This window comes from Kockovaella imperatae (genome assembly GCF_002102565.1).
Source record: "Kockovaella imperatae strain NRRL Y-17943 chromosome Unknown BD324scaffold_11, whole genome shotgun sequence".
NCBI classification, from domain to species: Eukaryota; Fungi; Basidiomycota; class Tremellomycetes; order Tremellales; family Cuniculitremaceae; genus Kockovaella; species Kockovaella imperatae.
The window spans coordinates 190,806-211,479 of NW_019028951.1; the positions used below are offsets into that span (position 1 = coordinate 190,806).

General features: G+C 52.4%; 9 protein-coding genes across 9 annotated transcripts; 3 read left to right on the plus strand and 6 right to left on the minus strand.

Annotated features, from left to right (window-relative positions):
- Positions 1–50: 50 nt before the first annotated feature.
- On the minus strand, positions 51–879 carry BD324DRAFT_87597 (hypothetical protein). Its single transcript, XM_022019271.1, has 3 exons — positions 627–879; positions 382–573; positions 51–336 (listed from the first exon to the last, which is right to left on the minus strand). Exons 1-3 carry the CDS (start codon positions 827–829, stop codon positions 216–218), a joined length of 516 nt encoding a protein of 171 aa, XP_021869476.1. The 5' UTR covers positions 830–879; the 3' UTR covers positions 51–215.
- On the minus strand, positions 382–2,463 carry BD324DRAFT_632203 (fungal-specific transcription factor domain-domain-containing protein). Its single transcript, XM_022016498.1, has 6 exons — positions 2,103–2,463; positions 1,512–2,057; positions 1,357–1,463; positions 1,100–1,307; positions 627–1,049; positions 382–573 (listed from the first exon to the last, which is right to left on the minus strand). Exons 1-5 carry the CDS (start codon positions 2,394–2,396, stop codon positions 864–866), a joined length of 1,341 nt encoding a protein of 446 aa, XP_021869477.1. The 5' UTR covers positions 2,397–2,463; the 3' UTR covers positions 382–573; positions 627–863.
- Positions 2,464–3,023: 560 nt separating this feature from the next.
- On the minus strand, positions 3,024–3,952 carry BD324DRAFT_642970 (hypothetical protein; the record flags this gene model as incomplete). Its single annotated transcript, XM_022017519.1, has 3 exons — positions 3,024–3,112; positions 3,162–3,594; positions 3,659–3,952. 3 exons carry the CDS (start codon positions 3,950–3,952, stop codon positions 3,024–3,026), a joined length of 816 nt encoding a protein of 271 aa, XP_021869478.1.
- Positions 3,953–4,572: 620 nt separating this feature from the next.
- On the plus strand, positions 4,573–6,560 carry BD324DRAFT_609543 (alkaline-phosphatase-like protein; the record flags this gene model as incomplete). Its single annotated transcript, XM_022014157.1, has 3 exons — positions 4,573–5,028; positions 5,081–5,240; positions 5,299–6,560. The coding sequence occupies 3 exons, from the start codon at positions 4,573–4,575 to the stop codon at positions 6,558–6,560; spliced, it is 1,878 nt and encodes a 625-aa protein (XP_021869479.1).
- Positions 6,561–6,904: 344 nt separating this feature from the next.
- BD324DRAFT_87530 (major facilitator superfamily domain-containing protein) lies at positions 6,905–9,130 on the plus strand. The gene is made up of 5 exons (XM_022019270.1): positions 6,905–7,406; positions 7,473–7,760; positions 7,818–8,090; positions 8,148–8,283; positions 8,336–9,130. The coding sequence occupies exons 1-5, from the start codon at positions 7,292–7,294 to the stop codon at positions 9,033–9,035; spliced, it is 1,512 nt and encodes a 503-aa protein (XP_021869480.1). The 5' UTR covers positions 6,905–7,291; the 3' UTR covers positions 9,036–9,130.
- Positions 9,131–9,452: 322 nt separating this feature from the next.
- BD324DRAFT_661339 (hypothetical protein) lies at positions 9,453–11,271 on the minus strand (the record flags this gene model as incomplete). The annotated part of the gene is made up of 7 exons (XM_022018896.1): positions 10,534–11,271; positions 10,440–10,478; positions 10,363–10,386; positions 10,232–10,306; positions 10,131–10,177; positions 10,008–10,079; positions 9,453–9,953 (listed from the first exon to the last, which is right to left on the minus strand). Exons 1-7 carry the CDS (start codon positions 10,781–10,783, stop codon positions 9,453–9,455), a joined length of 1,008 nt encoding a protein of 335 aa, XP_021869481.1. The 5' UTR covers positions 10,784–11,271.
- A 1,920-nt stretch (positions 11,272–13,191) lies between these two features.
- BD324DRAFT_88063 (hypothetical protein) lies at positions 13,192–14,069 on the plus strand. Its single transcript, XM_022019272.1, has one exon. The coding sequence runs from the start codon at positions 13,300–13,302 to the stop codon at positions 13,825–13,827; it is 528 nt and encodes a 175-aa protein (XP_021869482.1). The 5' UTR covers positions 13,192–13,299; the 3' UTR covers positions 13,828–14,069.
- A 243-nt stretch (positions 14,070–14,312) lies between these two features.
- Positions 14,313–17,469, minus strand: BD324DRAFT_652428 (hypothetical protein; the record flags this gene model as incomplete). Its single annotated transcript, XM_022018493.1, has 6 exons — positions 14,313–14,467; positions 14,525–14,568; positions 14,622–14,668; positions 14,720–14,790; positions 14,844–16,503; positions 16,546–17,469. The coding sequence occupies 6 exons, from the start codon at positions 17,467–17,469 to the stop codon at positions 14,313–14,315; spliced, it is 2,901 nt and encodes a 966-aa protein (XP_021869483.1).
- Positions 17,470–18,314: 845 nt separating this feature from the next.
- BD324DRAFT_652429 (hypothetical protein) lies at positions 18,315–18,878 on the minus strand (the record flags this gene model as incomplete). The annotated part of the gene is made up of 4 exons (XM_022018494.1): positions 18,315–18,327; positions 18,377–18,496; positions 18,667–18,717; positions 18,778–18,878. 4 exons carry the CDS (start codon positions 18,876–18,878, stop codon positions 18,315–18,317), a joined length of 285 nt encoding a protein of 94 aa, XP_021869484.1.
- Positions 18,879–20,674: the final 1,796 nt, after the last annotated feature.

A 20,674-nucleotide genomic window follows, 5' to 3' on the forward strand; every position in this document is an offset into this window, starting at 1 on the left:
TGGCAGACGTCCGAGGACAAGGTACAGCGTTGATATTTGGGAACGCGAAATGCGAGGCATTGCCGATCAACGGATGACGGTGGCTGTAAACATACTACATACTATGATAGAAGGCCGAGCGTACGTTCGAGAGCAGGGCAGGATCCCCCGCTGCTGTCAAATACTGCACTCCGATAGAGCTCTCATAGTGCTTAAAAACCAAGCACAACCAGCTTCTACGTGTTCTGCAATAGCTCAAAGAAACCCATCCCCTCATTCGCGGCTGCACCAAGGGGGGAAGGTCCTCCTCCCATACCCCGTTGTCCGCGTAGATGAGCGAGAATTGATATACCAGTGCTACAACGCTGAATCAGAAAGAGACTCAGCAGGACCACGGCTCACGGAGATTGAGCGAGATACGGATTCCTCGCGAGGACCTCGTAGATTCGACTACTGATATGTTGGACAGACCGCCTCATGCTGGGTGCGCGGAGTAAATTGTTGGTCATGGTATTTAACCACAAGCTCAATCGATCCAAAGCGAGTCGCTGAACAGACTGGATCTTACTATCAAGCATGACAATGTCAAAGCTCCTGAGAGTTCGTAGGATTCAGCTGTGTTTGGTGACTATGGGAGATTGACTTACGCAGCTACGAACCAGCAGTATCTCGGTAGATACCTCAGATACTCGCCAAATGTACGAGTGAATCTGACCGCCAGGTTTGTAGCCTCACTACTGTGCTGGAGACATACGGCGGCGGGCCCGGAAGCAGTTGCGATGTCGTGTGGACTGACGATGGGCCTATGAAGGAGAATGTAAGATGCTTCGAAGAACATTCTGTGCGGCATCAGGTTGAGTGGAGGCGAGAGTATTCATCACAACTCACAAGAGGAGAAAGACGTGCGGAGGTGGGGAAGGTCCTTCTGGCCATGGGTCAAGATGAGCAGGAATATCGCTCCATAATTCGTTTAGACGTTTCTGTGTCTTGTTGACGAACGCCATACGGACATGAGGTACATTGTCACGACTCTTCGTGCCGTACAAGCTCATCATGATGTCGTGAGCGATCTGCAAGGGTACATCAGTAGCAAGTTCCTGTCACGCAAGGGGCGACATACTACTGCTAAGCGTGAGAGCAGTCGAAAAACTGTACTGCGACTTGCTTGCGGATACACGTATCCTTGAAGAGAGGCAGGGCAGTTCAAGGGGTGTACAAAAAATGGCGTCCATGGCTCATCGTCGTTCGTGAAATCAGGGATAACGGAAGGGTCCCCGCCTGGTCTTGGTGGGAGTGTTGGCTCTCGTCCCAGAGCCATTGACAGAGCCCTATTGTGGTGGTCAGCGAGGCAAATGAAGACTTTCTCAACACACTTACTTATCCCAGACGAAAGCAGCCCAGAAAAGTCTATCGCGCGTTGCTTGTTCCTCTAACGAGAGGTTCGAGACCCCAGACACAGATTCAGGATCATGATGAATACCTAGCTAGAACTGTGTCAAAGGGGGCGCAATCGGTCTTCTCTGTCCACTCACATCCTGTATCATTCGGAATGCCAGACCAGCGTGATTCCAACCTTGACTGACTTCCCCGAGAGCGCACTCCCTCGCCGACAATAGCAAGAGGCTTTGAATCGTGGTGATCCTCGTCGGGCCCTCCATTTCCTTCCACAGATAGGCCTTTGCAAGCTTTACGAATAGATCTCCCTGAGCCAACTTCTGCTCTTCCGTCAATCCGTCGATCATGCGTGACGCGCTGGCGTAGAGAACCATGAGGAGAAGCTCGGAATAGCATGGGCCGCCAAGGACCATGTCCCGGAGGAACGCTGCGTGTTCAGTGATCTCAAAGACTTCATAGCAATGAAAAGCGGATAACAAGGCGTCGCCCAATTCAGGAGCCACTGAAATGTGCTTCGAGGCGGCCAATGCTTGGAAGATAGGAGCAAGGGCTTGATTTTGAGAGACGGACTCGGCAAGCGAAGGGATAGGTACAGCTGGTCCGCCTCCTTGAGTAGCGAGAAGCGTAGGCGAAACCATCACGTCTGGTCCGGAATTGAGGGCTGTAACTCCGTGATAGGTGATCTGACCGAAGTTTAACAGAGCCTCACTCAAACCGGAACCACTCACATTCCCCGACTCATCCGTGGTCAACCTGTATTCGGCGCCGCCAGTCTTGGCCGTGGTAGAGACATCGTTCCTGACGATGTCGATTCCATTGGACCCGGTCTGTCCAGGCTCAGACTGAGGCGGTGGACTTCGAGTTGATAACGGAGCTGCTTCTTCTGCACTCTCTCCATCGTCCTCATCGTCTTCGTAGCGAGTTCGATAACGACTACTGCCAGTTGACTCGATGTATTGCAGTCTCTCTTCCATACGCTTCATTTGGTCCGATAAACGAGCTAAGCTTTCTTGAATAGTCATTGCAGGAGCTGCTGCACCGTTGATGCCAGGTTCCGTCTGTCTTCGGCGTAGGGGTCGCCCTAGAGCTCTGCGGGGTCAATAGATGAAGCTGATGACAGCACACACGGGACGACGCATTCTGCCTCTTCACTAGCAGCGCAATTGCCACATCGCGGTCGGATACCGTCGCATGATCTCTTCTTCTGCCGGCATGCCTGGAGGAGGAAGATGATGGGCCAGACTCCATTTGGTGTTATCAGTGATCGACTCACCAGGCAAGATTCGCCATACTTTCTTTTACGTGGACGCACGAGTGCTAGACCATTCGAACGTCGAGCAGTCTCGCTAGCCTCTAACATGCTGACCATTTGTCATTCATTTGAGCATAGCAAAAAGCTATGTCAAGTGAGATCTACTATAGGGTAGGTAGCCTTTCATCATACCGGCATTCACACGTGCGATCGAGGGAAATCTCCGAAGAGATGCGGAGTGTCCGGCTTGCTGGATTTGGGTGGGATACTCCAGCAGTTCCCAGAGTGTTCATGGCTTTGGCACGACGAATGGATATAAGCTCGACAACTGACTTATCTAGGCATATGCATTGTGCATCAATGACTACGAGCGCATGCCGACCCGGGTGTCCATGACTCAGACCTTGACGGCCGTTGGACGGGAAAATGGAGCGGCAAATCCGTACGTTTTGTAGCCTTCGGAGTAGTCCACATCGGCTTTTCGCTCTGATTAAGCGAATGTCAGGGCTGCTATGCCTCTATGCAATCTACTCACCATGATCCGGAGGGAATGCCTCTCGTCGATGAGCATAGTACTTCTCCCGGAGATCTTTCCCATCGCTCTCAGCGGAATAAGTGGCATACAGCATAGCTCGTTCCCGCTGAGATGTATTCGGTCCACTCCGATGCGCAAGATGACTTCCAAAGATGAGCATGTCTCCCACTTCGAGAGGGACAGAGACCCATTCATGGGCATCACACCATTCGTCCGTGATGTGTCCACCAGCTATGAAGTCGACTGCCATCTTGTGTGAGCCGGGGACGACTTCGAGACAACCGTTCGCTGCATCAGCAGGGTGAATAGCAATGTTGGCTGTGACGTGCTCCACCTTGCAGATGTGGTCGTATGCCGGTGCGTCGAGGTGAGCAGCGAAGCCGTTACCACCTGGAAGCTTGTAGTTGATCTTATCCTTGAATAAGATCATGCTCTGGGCCCCCGGAGGGCAGTCAGCAACGTCCAGTCCACCAAAGTACCTTAGTCACTATACTCACTTGTCCACCCAATTGACTGAGGATAGCCCTGAGAGCTTCACCATCCAACAGGCTCTCAAATCCCTGGTGATAATCCTTGAACTTCTCAGTCCTCATAATTTGCTTGCCATTCGTCGTGTCTTCCATGTACGGCATCCACTTGCCATGGGACTCGCTCAAGGGCCAATGACGGACTTCGTCAGTCCAACTAGGTAGGGCAGTGACATCTGGAAGGAGCCCGTGCTCGCTAGCTCGGAGGATCAGGAAGCCATCACGGTGATATTGTTCAATTTGGGTCGAGTCGAGCTTGTACATATTCGAGTTGGGCTTCTTGGTCTACGTACACGTGCGATCGTTCTATGTCGTATCGGGGAGGCTGAAGGCGCCGGAGGTACACTGGAAGTCCTGCAGAGAGAATCTTATATTGGACAGCTCTCGTGTCAAAGGCGGACTTGGGGCTATCCAGCATCATACCGTCGGAATCTGAAAATCGCGCATGTTCTAGGAGGCCTATCGTGTTGCTGATACGCCGCCCACAAGCCGTCTGGGAATGGAACGTTGTCGGACTACCCAATACCGAATACCGGAGATCCCACCGCCAGTCCCAAAATCCCGCCCAAAGTAGGAAATCCAAGGCATTTCTCACCTCGGCTCTTTCCTTTTCGTACTCCCCTCCCATGATTCATCACCTGAAATCCGCACCATGTGATAGCAAGCGAGATTGACGGGATTCAGATCTGGGTCTCTGTCGAGTCGCAATGTTTGGACACAAATGTAGCCGCGTCGTTGGTCCTCTCGTTGGCGAGTCAGGACATAAATATAACAGGCGAGCTCACAGAGGTGATAATCCAACCTATCTTGCTACAGCTCCAAAAGTCGTTGGGGCGACTCAGGTTCCTGACGTGCTGTAACAGAAGCTCTACAATTCTGTCAACATGACCAGAATTCTCTCTCATCATCTTCCCTCTGTTCTGTCCACGGCTCAAGATACCATCGATACCCTTTGGTCATACCTTGAAGCTCAAGGTTTGGGTGACTACCTCGGCGAAGCTATATCGCAACTGGAACATTCACTGCAGTGTGCTCATCGAGCAGTTGAGAATGGTGCGGATGATGAGACTGTCCTTGGAGCTCTTTTACACGATGTTGGTCGATTCATCCCTCGATCAGACTATGACAAGATGCCCGCTATGATCGCTCCGAACGGCACTTTTGTCGGACGAGGATCTCACGAAGTGTTGGGTGAGAATTATCTCCGAGCCATTGGCTTCAGCGATAAGGTCTGTTATCTGGTCGGAGCGCACGTTTGGGCAAAAAGGTACCTTACGGCCACCGTTCCAGGCTACTATGATGATCTGAGTCCTTCGTCAAAGACGACTCTGAAGTATCAGGTGAGCCTCGGTTAGGTCATATTGGACATCAAGCCGCTTACAACTGAGGCAGGGAGGACCCTTCACGCCCGCGCAAGTCGCAGAGGCAAGCAAGGACCAGTATCTTCAGGAGAAGCTAGCTGTTCGACGATGGGATGATGAAGCCAAGGTTGCTGGGCTAGTCGTTCCAGGCTTAGATGCGTATAAGACTATGGCCGTGAACAGTCTCTTGAGTGAGTCAATGGCGTTTGCATCGTGCTCCATAGGCTGATTGTTACCGTCATATCCCAGAATCTCGCTCCTCCTTCACCCTCCATGGCCGTACCTACCGCCTGCCACAAAAACCGACCGTCGCAATCTGTGTAGACGGCTTTGACCCCGAATACCTTGATCAGGGCATTGAGGATGGAGTCATCCCTAACCTTGCCCGTATAAAGTCGACTGGTTCATGTTTCCCTGCTCAAGCCGCCATGCCGACATTCACCAACCCCAACAACTGTTCCATCATTACGGGAATGCCAACTGCTGTCCATGGAATATCTGGCAACTTTTATCTGGACAGGGAGACCGGCGAGGAGAAATTGGTCCTTGACGATACTCTCCTCCGTGGCTCTACGATCCTGGAACAGGCGTCTCGACGAGGCGTACGCGTTGCAGCGATTACTGCCAAAGACAAACTCCGTCGCATCATTCAGCATGGTTTGAATCCTCGTAAAGGGGACATATGCTTTTCTTCAGAATACGCTGGAAAATGCACGCTCAAAGAAAATGGAATTGAAGACGTTGAATCGTATATTGGTCGACCGGCTCCCTTTCAATACTCGGGAGATCTATCCATCTTCGTCCTTGATGCTGGTGTCAAGCTTTTGCAAGAGGACCGAGCGGACCTATTCTACCTCACCCTGTCAGACTTTATCCAACATAAGCACGCCCCGGGCTCGAAGGAGGCGAACGATTTCCTTTCGGCCTTGGACCAACGTGTTGGACAGCTCTTGGATCTCGGGGCCGTGGTGGCTCTCACGGGAGATCACGGCATGAGTGACAAGTCGTTGGCCAACGGAGAACCTAGGATCTTGTTCACTCAGGACGTTTTAGAGGAAAAGTTTGGCAAAGGTTGCGCGAGAGTCATCGCCCCCATTACCGACCCATTTGTGAAGCACCACGGGGCCCTTGGATCGTTCGTCCGAGTTCACGTCGCTCCTACCCGTAAATCTCAAGTATCGGACATGATGGCGTTGTTGAAATCGCACGAAGAGGTCGAGGTGGTTCTCACTGGCGAAGAAGGAGCTGCAATGTGGCAGATGCCAGCGGATGTCGAAGGTGACATTGTCGTCGTCTCAATCAAGGGCGCTGTCCTGGGCTCAAGGAAGGAAGAACATGACCTGGAGAATCTCAAGGGACATCGACTGAGGAGTCACGGTGGCCTCAGCGAGCAAGGCATTCCTCTCATGTGCAGTGCTGAGCCGGCGCAGGCCTTGTTGGAGCAGGATAAGACTGGGCGTCAGTGGAGGAATTTCGATATATTCGACGTACTACTCAATTATGCTGAATGAATCATGGATGGCTAAGCACTGCCTTGTGCATCTGGTCCTGTGTCGCCTGCGTCCCGAGCTGATACAGATGCGGTTGAGGCGTGGCCGTTGAGCTTCGAGCCTTCCCCATGAGGTTCACGGCCTCCCAACGTGCGGTATATCCGCTCAGCTTACACGATGCCCATGGGCGGAACCATCTGAAGTGACTGAGGGACAGGCAGCCAGGCCTCTTCAATTGATCCGAGCCTCGGCAAGCAAGGCACCTTGAGCTGCAATAGCTGCTACGATCCTTTGCCACCTTTTTTTCTCGTAGTCAGGCGGCGACGTCCGACCTGCCGAGATTCCGGATTTGCGGTATTCACTTCTTTCCAGGATTAAGTCTGTGACAAACGTGTGATGTCTTAGATCTCAGTGCCCAATAGCACGTTCAAATACGTTCGGGTCCCAGTGGTATGGTACGTCCGGACTGAGGCGGCTTCTCGGGTTTCAGTGGGATTTGGTCGCATTTCGAAAGGTCTGCATCGCTGTTGCTCATTCGTTTTCTCGACAATTCGGACGTACCCGGATTGAATGGCGTTGCATCAGCAACGTGTATGGTTGAGGATCATTATGAGACTCTGAGGAAGCAGTATAAAGCTCAGCTGGAAGTTGGCACCGTAGTCGCTGCCAGGGAACAAGGCACGCAGAACCTACCCGGGTGAATAGTATCCTTCCACGCCGGTACCTACGTATCACTTCGTCGGGTCTGCAATATGTCCGGCGATCAACCAGTCCCGAGGGCCACCATGCGTGCGCAATTGCGTTTCGTCGCCATTGCAGGAGTGGGTCTCTTCCTTGATGGCTATCTAAACATCGTCATTGGACTTGGTGGGTGACTGAGTGTGCTGCGAGCCACGGAGATCACACCCTGACGCTCTGCTTTTTGTCCTTCAGTCGTCCCCATGCTGGGTTACATCTATTTCCCGCCTCATGGCTCTGTACCAGCTATCAAAGGTGACGAAATGAAGGGCGGTTTATCCGTTGGTATGGTCATTGGTCAACTGGGCTTTGGACTCTTTGGAGATGCTCTTGGCCGTCACAAGGTTTACGGGAAGGAGCTCCTGTTCACCATTGTCGGAACGCTGCTCGTCGTATTAGTGCCCTGGAAAGGAATCTCACAGGAGGGCGTGGTAGCTTGGATCACCTGCTTTAGAGTGTTGACAGGGTTTGGCATTGGTGGAGGTGGGTCATGAGGCATGACTCACAGAAACGCTTCACTCGACTCACGACTCTGTCCAGACTACCCCATGTCCTCCTCCCTCGCAGCAGAGAAGACGATCTTTGGAAGTCGAGCCAAGCTCATCCTCACTGTCTTTGCGTGTATAGGATGTGGAGGTATAAGCGCAAGTATCGTCAACACTATCCTACTCCGGGCCGGGAGACAGAGCATCGAAGAGAACATCGATCATCTCCAATGGGTGTGGCGGATCCTCCTTGGCGTCGGCATCGTACCCGCCTTATTGACCCTTTACGCGCGGTTGACTATGCGCGAGTCTGGACCATATGAGAAGTGTGAGTGTGAACATTTGCTCCAGCTGTAGAGCGGACTCGGGTCTGACAAACGCACAGATGTCGCCACGGAGACTGGACTTCGAGGTCCTAACAAGCGTGGTCTGAAGGAGCAGTTCGAAGACTTCCGAGTCTACTTTAGACAGCCCAAGCATGCTAGAGTGCTGTTCGCAGTCTCAGCCGTGTGGTTCCTGTTGTAAGTCCTCATTGCATCCGGTGCACGATCTCACTCACCTCTCTCACTTCAGCGACATCGCCTTCTACGGTGTCAACTACAACCAATCCATTATCCTCAAGCAGATCGGGTACGGCAAAGGCAAGACGCCATACGAAACTCTCTGGCACACCGCCATTGGCAACATTATTGTACAATCCGCGGGCTACCTCCCAGGGTTTTTCATCGGTATCTTCTTGCCGGATTGGATCGGACGACGAGCTCAGCAATTTTGGCTCTGTCTCGCTTCATCGCTCCTCTATGCCATTTGGGCCGGTGTCTCCACACGGAAGAAGACTCCCGTCGGAGGTCTCATGACATTGTTCACGCTCGCTCAACTGGTCTTGAATGCCGGTCCAAACTGTACTACCTTCCTGATCCCCGTCGAAGTCTTCCCCACTCGTGTAAGGGGTTCAGCACATGGAATCGCTGCTGCATCAGGCAAAGTCGGCGCTATCCTGACGGCTTTTGCTTTCGGAACTGTGGTCGATCATATTGGATTGCCAGGGACTTTGGGGCTCTTCGCTGGGATCATGGCTCTTGCGGCCGGCATCACCCTGATGATCCCAGAAACAAAGGGAACGACCATTGAAGACATCGAAAACGACAAGATCTTTGGCGGTTCTTCTGTATTCCAGGACGATTCGATCAATAGCACACCTGATAGCTTGATGAAGGGCACGAACCCCCCTGCAGAGACTATGCGGGACTTTGACGACAAGCGTATGTTGTAAGATTTGATTCGTAAGGGGTCGGGTATCATCAGGGCGCCGGTTAACCTGTGTAGATAGACATTTGAGTATGATGCAATGAATGTCAGTAAGCTCAACGCGACATGTCGCATCTTAGTCAAATGATAGTCGTGCTTCAGACTGTCACTGGCCTCGGGGACGCCACGCCGCATGCAGAAAACGAGCACTATGATCTACATAGCACCAGGAGACCTGCACGACGTTAAAAAAAAATATAAACTCGCAGTCATAATTCTCGTCGAAAGTGAACTGTCTGGTCCCCCTCCTGCGCCATGGTCACATTGTCCAAAAGAAAGGCGAGATCGAGCTCCGTGTTCAGCCCTCGTATCCACCTCCTCATATATATACAGCCACTCTCGTCGCGTTTTTTTGGTTCGGGGGAACCCCCGCAGAATTGTCCTATTCGTCGGGATGGCCTCCAGCTCCCACCACGATGAGCTGTCCATAAGCCGCGACGAGTCCACTGAATGCCTCCAAGTTATTGCTTGAAGCTTGGATTTGTCCGTCGTTCTCGCTCGAACCTGAGCCTGGGGCGGGTGACGCAGACGCCTGGATGACGAATTTGTTCGTAGTCGTTGGCGCGACAGAACTACTGCTCTGTTGACTGCTACTGGCGCTGCTACTACTGCTGCTAATACTGGCCACGCTGCTGGAGCTCGGTGCAACGGAAGAGGTTGAACTGCTGGACGGTGCGACTGAGCTGCTGCTCGATGGCGCTACCCAAGTTGAGGTACTGGAGCTAGCGGCGTTTTGCTGGTTCCACCATGGAGTCGTGGAAGTAGATGGCGCAACCCAAGTGCTAGTCGACCACCAATTGTTCGTAGAGGTGGGTGTTGGTGAGGGTGATGGGGATGGCGGAGGGGGCGATGGGGCTTCGCTGCTTGGCGCAGGGTTCGATGGCTGCGGCAGCGCTTGTCAGCCTTTCGCTTTTAGACTGTAAAGCGTTTGACTCACTCCAGAGTCACCGTCATACCACCAGGTGATGGAGAGGACACCGACTCCCAGATCCGCAAAGCGTTGGAAAAGCTGGAGGTAAAGTGTGAGCTCATTATGCTCGAGGGCGTTTTGCAGACTCACCCCTTGAGACATGTCCAGACCACCCCAATCACACGTTGGGCATTCATCTGCGGCGGGCCGTCAATACGACCGCTCAGGCGACGCCCATGGCCGCGTCTCACCCATGATCTGCACTCCGCCTACTGTAACTCCATTCGCCTGGACAGTGATGTACTTGAAGCATTGGGGTCCGGGATCTGAAAAGGGTGCTGTCAGTCGCAAGTCTTGCCACACCATTGGACACTCGGCTCACATCCTCCACCATATTGCGGGCTGTCTGTAGAAGGGTCAGCCGGAGCAATCAAGGGGATGGCTTGTCGGTATACTCACTTAGAGCGACTATTAGCTGATTACTTGTTGACCATTGTCCTGCACACCAACGTCAGGTTACCAGCTCAAGCGCCGACAGAACGCCCAGACTCACCACACGCTCCGAGACCTACGTCAAACCATGTTCCTCGTCCTGTGAAAGAGTCTCTCTTGTCCAATGTCTCGTTGTATGTGGCTCTTCCCTCAAAGATCTGAGGAGAAGACACCAGTCCATCTCGTTCTCCCTGATCCATATGTCGATGATGCCGTTTATGTGTGCGTGGGATGCTATGATGATTGCTATCTGCCAAGACCGAGGAGGCCAACAAGGTGGCCGCTCCGATCAGTCGAATGAGAGAAACCATCGTTGAATAGGATTGATACACCCAAGAGAGGTGCTGTTGGTGAGAGGAAGGAGATGCACAAGGGTTGAGGAGGTCGAACGGCGAATCACAGAGTCGAGTCTGTGAGTCTGTGCTTGCCTTGTCGACCTAAGCGTTCTAGACCGTCCAATAGATAGCTCCTTCTCCTTGACGATCCTGAACGTCACTGTGTATGACTTGGTCTATCTCTCCTTGCAAATGAATGTGAAGCCAATCTGTTGCCTGGCTTGAAGGTCGAAAGGGGTCCCAGGTAGAGTGGATGGGACGGAGAGGTTCAATTTGATCCAACTTGGGGGTTGAAGCGGTTCTTGTTGATTGGATCCGCTGGTGAAAGAGTAAGGGGGGGGGGGGGGGGGTTGAGTTGTTCGAAGGAGTGGATGGGCGATTTGTCGTTGCCGTTGACGACGATTGAGGCTCCACAGAGATCGAGTGGTTGAGGTCGAGAATGAAAGGAGGATGATACTTGGGGGTGGCTGTGAGGTGAAGGTAAAGGAGTGATGGGGAGAGATGGGCCCGAGCGAGCGATGACACGGGTCGAGGCCTCCGTTGATTGACTCGGTCTATTGTCCCGCTGCTGCTGCTGCTCTTGTTCTATGCCTGGTCCGTGAGAAAAAGGGGGGGGACGGGGGAGGAGAATAAAGACTAGCAGAACAGAATGTGTGGCCCTGTCTCTGCAACCCCCTTCTTGCTGTTGACGTTTGAGCTATCCTGCAGTAGAAGGAACTTCCCCTTCCCCCCAAGTGAGATCCATTACCCGCTGCATGAGCTATGTTCATTCCTTTACGACTATATGCTCCTGTGACCCGCCCCGTTGAGCTACTAGCTACGGTACTGCTCTCTCTCTCTCTCTCGCTGTGATCCAACTCATAGACCATATCACAAGGGACCAGATGGAAAACAAAAAAAAAAGTGAGGATAAAGGGTCAGATTCAAAACAAAACAAATAATGACGCCCCCCCTTTCAATTCATGCTTCTTTGTTTCAACAGAGTGGCTGGCTCATCGACGAGGAGGCGCTGGGTGGATCCAGTAGCGAGTAGTGATCGGGCGACGATGCCGGAGTATGGGCACCATTTGGAACGCTGGATAGAGAGGTGCCAGAAAGACAAATGGCTACATTCGACGACATCTGCTGCCTGCCTGTCATCACTGAAACCCCCTGATTCACGCTATGACACTGGCCCAGACGCGTCTGTTTCAAGGGGCGGGAGTCAATTGGCCTCTTTTTTTTTCCTTTTCTTCACGATAGCCGAAATGCTCTGTGTGTGTCTCTCTCTCTCTTCCTTTTGTTTCCGCCCGACACCAGTCAAGTCGAATTCCGTCCCTCACTGAGTGCAGAACTCTCAGACCGAGGTATGCGGATGGGAGCGCAACTATGCATTAGGGCTGAGCTCGCCAACGGATGTAGAGACATCCCAAAAAGGCCCGAAACTACCTGTGTAGAAACTCCGACTCACCGCACTGTTCCCGCCAAAACCAACTCAGTCAGACCGCCGTCTTACATTGATCATACACGGCGTGGGAGATGGATGAAATGGCCTCGTAAGCTCTGCGCCATTTCAAATTTGAGAGAGCCTCTTCACATGCAAATGGGTCCCGAAGACAATCTCTGACGACCTCCCAAAAAAAAAATGATTTGACCGGGCCAGAGAGGGTAGCTAATCCTCTGACTGGAAGGGGACTGGTGGCTCGCTATGACGGCATTAACGTCTCAGGACGTAGCTGGCCGGTGCCTGCTAGCCTCGCAAGGGGATCACACTCGACGAGAAATGTAGATTGAAATTGGCATTCCGGTCGGCCCCGAGGGAAAGGTCGTTCATTCTCTTTACACAGAAATGTAAAGGTAAAAACGGTTGTGCTACGCGGTCGAAGAGCGTGCAAGCTTCTGTTGGGTGATACAAGCCCAGGTCGAATTGTCTAGGGAGATAGACAGGGTTTACGATCGAACTTCAGAGGTGTATCTCAGAGGAAAAAGTCTGATCGCGCCAGATGTACTGGGTACACATCGAGCTGAGCGTCACTGAAGCCTGTTCCCAGCAATTGTTAAGGTATGAAAGTCCGTCTCGGGGCGAGGCGAGTCCTCTCACACCACACCAGATGCACACAGTCTCTAGTGACGCTTCCAGCCCCTGCTGCGCCCTTGCAGGCGGTGGATGGCTGCAGGTTTGCGCTATCCGCACCAGGTCTTTGAAGCCAGATAGCGCAAACCTGCAGCCATTGGCATCGTCCTGCAAGGGAGCAGTAGTCCCTCATATGTACGGATGGAGAGGACACGGAGACCATTGCGCTACGCGATCGCTGCGTCTGATGTATATCGCCTTGTATATGTGACGTTCAGAACGATCCGAGCGCTAAGAATGATTCACAGAACGGGGACATGATACAGTGGCGTGGCATAATTATCTCACAGATGGGCGTCGTGTGCGTTTCGTCACTCGACACAGAATAGCTCTTATCGTCCTTTCCCCGCTTACATGGCACCTCAAGGATCCACTGTCAATGCTGAGATGGTGTCGATGGCATGATCGAAAAGGCGATGATGACTACAGGGCGGTATCAAAAAAAAAAAAGGATTTGACCACGACAGGTTTCTGTATCATGGGACCGTCAATGGATTTTCGACGCCCATACGAAGATACGGTTGTACGTGTCTACAGCTGTATCGAAGACTCTGATAAAATTGCTGTTTGGCAACCAAATCAGAAGCCCAAGTGGAGCCTCAACAGGTCGGAGGCAGTCCCCCGATCGAGGATGACTTTTAATCGCCTCTCGAAACTTGGAGGCTTCCGAGTATCGAAGGGCGTTATTCGAAAAGCCCACGGAATAAATATCCGGAGCTGTGATGGTTATGCTACGCGGCCGTTGGAGGGCGCAGCAGACCAACTACTTCATGAGCACGGTGGGGTGACCGTGGCGGAGTATGTTTCGCTGATCCATCCCCCCTCTCCCAGAGAGAAAAAGTTGACCGCGCCCAGCTTTGGGTCCGCCAGGTCGTGTCGGCTGCACAGCTGCGCGTCCGCATCGTGATAACCTAGAAACATTTCCATGGCGGTGTTGAGAGGTTTCGCTTCTTCCTCAACGTAGCTGAATGAAAACGACACTCGCCAAAACATGTTTACTGTTTTGGAGTACCACATTTCATTGTTGGGGGGCCGGCCCCTAGCCTTTAGCTACAGTGGCTAAAATCCAGAACCATCTCCCTGGAACGATACCTCTCCGTGGCGGGTTGGCACCGGATTTTGGATCGTGAACACTATTTGGCATTTCTCTGGTACTTTTGACCGAGTTCTGCATTTTGGATTTTCCTATCCTTTGTCAATGTCGGATGGAATAATCGCCGAAACCGTTACGCTACGCGGCCGTGATGGTGTCTCCAGCATTTCCGTCACCAAGTACGACAGAGGTCCAAGCGCAACGTGGCGGTAGAGCCAATCGCATCGCAGTGACAGATGGGGATGACAGTGTTGCATCTCCCGGGCCCACCCAGAGAAAAAGAAAGCTACGAGCGAATTTCAACCGACCGGAACCCTCTTGCCTACTGTCTTGATGACCTTGTCATCCGGCCCTTCCGCATCGTGAACTTTCATGTGCCGCTTCAATTGATCAGGCCGCGAGAATCGCTTATTGCAGTGTGGGAAGGCGCATGCAAAAGGTCGCTCGCCAGTATCTTAGCATGTGATGTCAGCAAATTGGAGCTCGTAGCTCAAATTTCAGAACCACTCACGCGTTCGGATGTGCTTGGTCAAATTGGATGCCTCGACGAAGCCTCTGAGACGGGTTGTCAATTTTTCGGCCCGGAAGGAGGTTGAGGGTTGACTCACTTGTGGCAATGGGGACAGATGAATGGCTTCTCCCCATTGTGAGTACGCTAAGCCGATATCAGTCATGTGCAAAGCAGGCAACACAACTCTACACTCACCATGTGAATCGTGAGCGAACTTGATATCGCAAATGTCTTGTCACATCCCGGATATTCGCACTTGAATGGTCCTATTTTAGGTCAGACCGCACACCGCTGCAAATTCATCAAGAATACGACTCACTCTCTTTCGCATGCCTCCGCATGTGAGCAGCAAGAGGCGCCGCTTCTCCAAAAGCTTGTCCACAGAGTTCACACTGGAACGGTCGATGTCCCGTATGGCTCTGTAGATGTCGCAAGACCTTCTGTCTGGACCTAAACATCCGATTACATCCATCCCATTCACAGAGGTACTGATCCTTTCCTTTACCGACATGCAAGTCCGATAAATGGTTCATCAATTTAGCGGTCGACGTGAATGTGTGAAGAAGAGTACATCCAGGCCATAAACACATCTGAGGACCTGACTCAATCTTGGGAAAGAGAGACATATTGACATGGCGCTGAGATTTGTCCCCGTCAGCGGGTGGAGATGGGGTATGATGCGTCGTTGAAGGCGTAGGCAAGTGATGAGAGTGAGAATGAGGTTGACAGTCCGTCAAATGATGGTCGTGTGAGTGGTGCGAATGAAGAGCGCTTGGGTAATGCGAGCCGTGCTGATGATTCCACTGTGCGGGGTGAGCATGCCCATGCGTATGAGCGTGTGATTGCGCATGTGAGTGACCTTGATTCGGAGCAGGCGTGTGGCAATGCGAGTGTAGCTGACGATGACTCGTGGCTAGATTCTGTACCGAAGTCGAACCGAATAGACTGCCAAGTTGAACGTCCCGCTCGGACCCCCAGCCGATGATGGATCCAGGTACACCGAGATGTTCTTCCAAGACGTGTCGGAGCATTGTCTGAGGGCTCCAAGGCTGTTCGACATGGGCATGCGGTGTTGGTCCAGCTGAACCGAGCGTCGCTGTACTGACTTGACCAGGTGTCGAAAACGTTGACGAAGGTTGCGAGACGCTACTGAGCTGATGTGCGGCCATGTGAGAGGGGACAGATCCATGAGACACATTGGGGTGTGCAGGCATATGAGCGTGGGTTGGACAGGCTTCCGGTGCAGCAGCGGTACATTCTGACAGGGGGAAGCAGTCGTCCCAGAGGCACGATAACAGCTCTGTCGTTGGGTCTCCCGAGAAAGGGTTGGTAGATGGTTTCGGAAGACCGGAAGAGGGGGCGTCTATGTCACTCGGGCGGCGGGAGGTGCTGGGCAGAGCGAAAGGTCCGGATTCTGATGACACTGGGACAGCAGTAGTGACAGTAGACACAGCACCTATATCAACGCCAACGCCAGCGGAGAGCGATAGATTTGGCTTTTGACTAGTCTGGACGGACGAGGACGAGATTGGAGCCACGGCCAAGGCACTATTGGCGAAATCTGAGGCACCGAGATGGTCGCTCGCTACGTGCGACAAGAGATCCGGCATTGAGTCGAAAACGCGATGACAGTTCTGCCAATGACAGACATGGGTTGGAATGACCACAGCCGGTGAAGAACCAGAGACTGCCGGTTCTGGATTCACATTGGCAGGATTGACGAGAGGGATACTCGGTGGACCTGTTGTATTGTATTGCTGTGCCCATAGTGAGTTGTCGCCGTCCAACGGGATCGACCAAGGGGAGAGGTTAAGATTTGGCGGAACAGGTATGATGTTTTCATTATTTGACGGCAAGGTGGATAAGAGGTGATGGTGGACATTACCGTCGGAATGAGTGTGCGGGAACAGATTGGCGTTGCCGTTGGGTGGAGGAGAGAAGATTGGTAGAGTACAATCGATTTGAGAACAGCATTCCAGCTAGTCATGGTCAATTTTACACTGTCGCCCCGGATGACTCACGTATTGCTGAATGATCTTTGTACCCTCTTTCGAGCATGCCCATCGTTCCAACTCTTCCATACTGCAATCCTGACAGTGTCCCTCTTCTAAACATGTGATCCCCGCTCCGCAGCACTCTCCTTCGTCAGCCCCGACCCGACGTTGGCGTGTATGCACACAACCTTTCAAGGATCCATGAGGATCTTCCTGTCCATTCGGCGCCTTGTCTCCTCCACATTGAGGGTCCATACAGACGTCAATCGTGTCTGCACGGCATTTGGGATCTGAGCATGCGTCTGAACCATCGTCACTGTTGCATTCTCCAGCGCCTTCACAGTGCGGATCCGTACATGGTGGTCCTACCTCATCTTCGCAGTGAGGATCCGAGCAAGGAACCAAATCTTCATCGCAGTGTGGATCGGAACACTGTCTGACTTCCTGCTGACAATGTGGGTCGTGACAATCAGCCTGAACAGCCTTAATCGAAGGATCAGAAGGCCTCGTCGCAGGTGGCGGTAGGGATATCTGCTTGAGCTGGATATCCAAGGAATGATTCCCCATGACATTATGAGCGGGTCGACTCCCCGAGCTGATGGACGTTTGGGGAGGTGAAGGATTGCTCAATCCAATCTGAGAGATGAGAGGACTCGAAAGTGTCGAGCTTGTCGGTGTGATACTTGTCGAGAAAGAGGAGGAGGATACATCGGCTCCATATCGACCTCGTCGACTTCCGACACCTATTGGACCATGGTTATGTGGGCAGTGCGGTGCGTGCGAGTGTGAGCCTGGCGCAGAGCCGAGCGAGACGGTGGAGGTAGAGGTGGATGCAGAGTGATCCTCATCACAGCAAATATAAGGGTGAGCCCATGGATCTTGGTGCGTCAGAGCTGGAAGGGGTTTCGCTCGCATGGCTGGAGGAGGCGATGGAGCTCGACTCGAGGACATGGCGGCGAGAAGATGTCCTCTTATGAACGAGGCGCTGGTTCACGTATGGAGTTGTCAAGAATCACCTGTCAGATGGCAATTGACTCGGCCTGCCGATAGAGCATCTGGCCAAGTACTGTGGAGGTATAGGTAGAAAAAGTTCCAGGCAGAAAATGTTGTATGACTGAGCGATCTTTCCGGATCTCCCTCCCGCTTTGCGTACCAATGGAGTTACTGAGTAGGATTTTGTCCGAAGCCTTCGATGTTCTCTCTGTGTCTATCGCTGCGCCTCCGCTCAATGCGCTGGCTATCGAAGGGTTTCGCCTTTCGACTTTTGCTTCCTCCGTCCAGATTCTCTCCAATTTTCGACCGCCTCGAGTGGGGGGCTTTCCAAAGATCCAGTCCTGTCCAATGAGGTGCGCCGGCGGCTTATGGTGCTGATGCTGCTGATACAATGCTTGATTTAGCCTGCATAGAGCTGGGAGGAAGGAGGTGGGGACATCAAGGAAAGACTAGCGAAATGTTCATTTACGTAAACAGATCTGACCGTTCGGGTCCTCGAATGGGCTAGGGTGGCGGATGCCTTAAACGATGAGATGAGCGTCTTTTGAGCCCTTTACCAAATGTATTGCGGCCTTTTCTATCCAAAGCATGGTGTCGGACAGTGTGGATAATGCTTCAAGCGCTTCATGGACGCAATCCAGCTGACAGAATGGATGCCTCTCAGACCTGCAGTCTGGGCCAAAAGCTAGACAGATCGGGCACACACACATCCCTTCTTTATTTACACGTCTCGGTCATATGCATGAGCTGCTAAGACAAAGCCACTGAGCTCCGAGCCGGATTCAACATGACAAACTTTTGTCTTATGCTTTCACACTGATAGCGACTCAGCATCATATTGCCCGCTCGTTTGAGCACTACTCACAAAGGCATGACTCCGCCCTTTCCGTCTGACTTGACGGGATAGTAATCTAGCATAGGGTCTTGGCGTTTCTTCTGCGATCGACGGCGGGGTTCAGGGTAATCGCTAGCTTGTCGCTTTTGCCTGTGAGTTTTGGAAGTGCAGTCAGTGAGACCATCTATACTGAAGGGTGCAGATGGATGTGCGCCACAGTAAGGATGCAATGTCGATTACTCATAGGACGGTACATGTGATGGTGGAAAGTATGTCCGCCGACAAGTCCGGAGACTGTTGGATTCTACTGGCTGACTCACTCTTCATGCGCGATCCTGTCGCGTTCGTAAAAGTGCTCGATGCCGCCTTTCCTGCGCGAATTTTTCAGTCTCAATTGCAGGACAGCGTACCACCTGATTCCGCTGCCTCACCCATCAGATCGAACAGCGACATTACTCCTGATCTCCCCGTGTTCATACGCCATCACCTGGACAGCCAATGCGATGAGAGAAATGAGGATAGAGCAGCGCATGACGAATTTGATGAAGCAGGGGATGCCGACTGTGGAGAGTGGTGAGTGAATTGGATTAGCTGTCAGACTGCCTTGCTACCGGAGCGAAGGATAGATGGATGCTCAGAGTCGGAACAGAAGATACGAGTGAGAGTCGCTGAAAGCGGCCTCTTATACATCTTTATTACGGTCAGAGGTTGGAGCCAAGGAGACAGAGAATGACTTATCAACGGCCGGTCGTCAATGGATACCGGGGTTCAGTTCAGGCAGCGTCGTCACGGATACACTGGCTCTATTCTCACTACGACAGGGCGAGGGACTGACCCTTGCATCCACTAGCCAGTATTCGACCGATATCCAAGAGGCGGGTCTACAGGATATATCATAAGCCGTCGTCGGACGGTAGTGACCGCCCTGAGGGGTTTCCAACGGGCAGGTAAAAGGTTTTTCGAGGGTTATCAAGCTAATTTAACCGCTATCAAAACAGCCGTGACGTCTCGAAAACCTCCTACAGGAATCTTATAATAATCCCCTGTCCAAGGCTGTGACGTACATTGGAAAGATGCCTGTTATTGTGGCCAACAGCTACCAGAGATTGCATTCCAATCTCCGAATGATCGAAGATGTCATCGTCATATCAGCATCATCGTTTTCAATTAAGCGAGGCGACAGTGGAGGGGGGCAAGTAACGCCACTATCACGCCACGCCCTTTTTTGATGTTTTTTGGGTGGATTACCAGATATGGGTATTTGTTCACCGCCACACCCTCAAATTTCTTTGGGCCCAGTGGTACACCTCCAAGCGGCAATTGGGAGCTTGGCAGGCAGGCAGGCAGGCAGGCAGGCAGGCAGCAGCTAATAAAGTGGTCATTGAACCGCTCACGCCTCTTACACCGACAGGCTCTGCTTCTGCCACCTCCCATCCCCTCCCCCCTTCCCCCAACGGACAAACTCTGTTTCTCGATATGGTACGTAGAGTTTAACCGTCCTGTCATGGATCCAGCGAATGACGGCGAGGCAAGGGGGGGGGGGGGTCATAGGCATCGATGAGGGCAGGAGAGACAGAGAGAGAGATCTGTTTTTTTTACTCCGAGTTTAATAATGATATGCTATTCAATTGGTGGAATCTCCTCCCTCCCTCCCTCTTGTATATCTTCTGCCCCCCCTACCCCCCCTCCCCCACGATCCTAATCTGCCGAGCGGCGGGCAGTGCAATTTTCGCTGATCCCCCAATCGTCATCCATCCCTCCACCCAATTGACCCAAACCAACCCATCCATCCCTACTCGATCCTCCATTCCTCGAATTCACTCTCGAGAATCCATTCCATCCCCCCATCCTATTTCAAGACGGTCAGTCGGTGACCGCTCCTCCATCACATAAGCGGTCTCCCCGACGCGCGGCGGCATATCAGAGTAGCTATTTATATTTACTTTCTACCTCTTTTTTACTTTTTGGGCTCTCGGTCGCTGCTGCCGCCGCTGCTCCGTATTCCGCCATCCCCCCCCCCCCCTGGACAACCCTCGGCCTACACCTCGGACATGGACGAAGAGTGAATGAAGATCTCGCGAAGATCTCTATATTCGTTTGGCTTGTACTCCACACGATAATCGCTCTACTAAGACCAATCCATCGCCCCGTTCACCCAGCAGCCCGTGTCCCAGTGTGATCGACCCAATTGGCAAGCTGGAAAATCCATCAAAAAAGGGATCTCAGCCTTTAAATTCACTTGGCTACTCCTTCCCCTTCCCTCGGCCCTCTTTCTTTTATAAAAAAAGCTTTGACCTTTTCATACCCGAAAGACGCTTGACCTGAGCT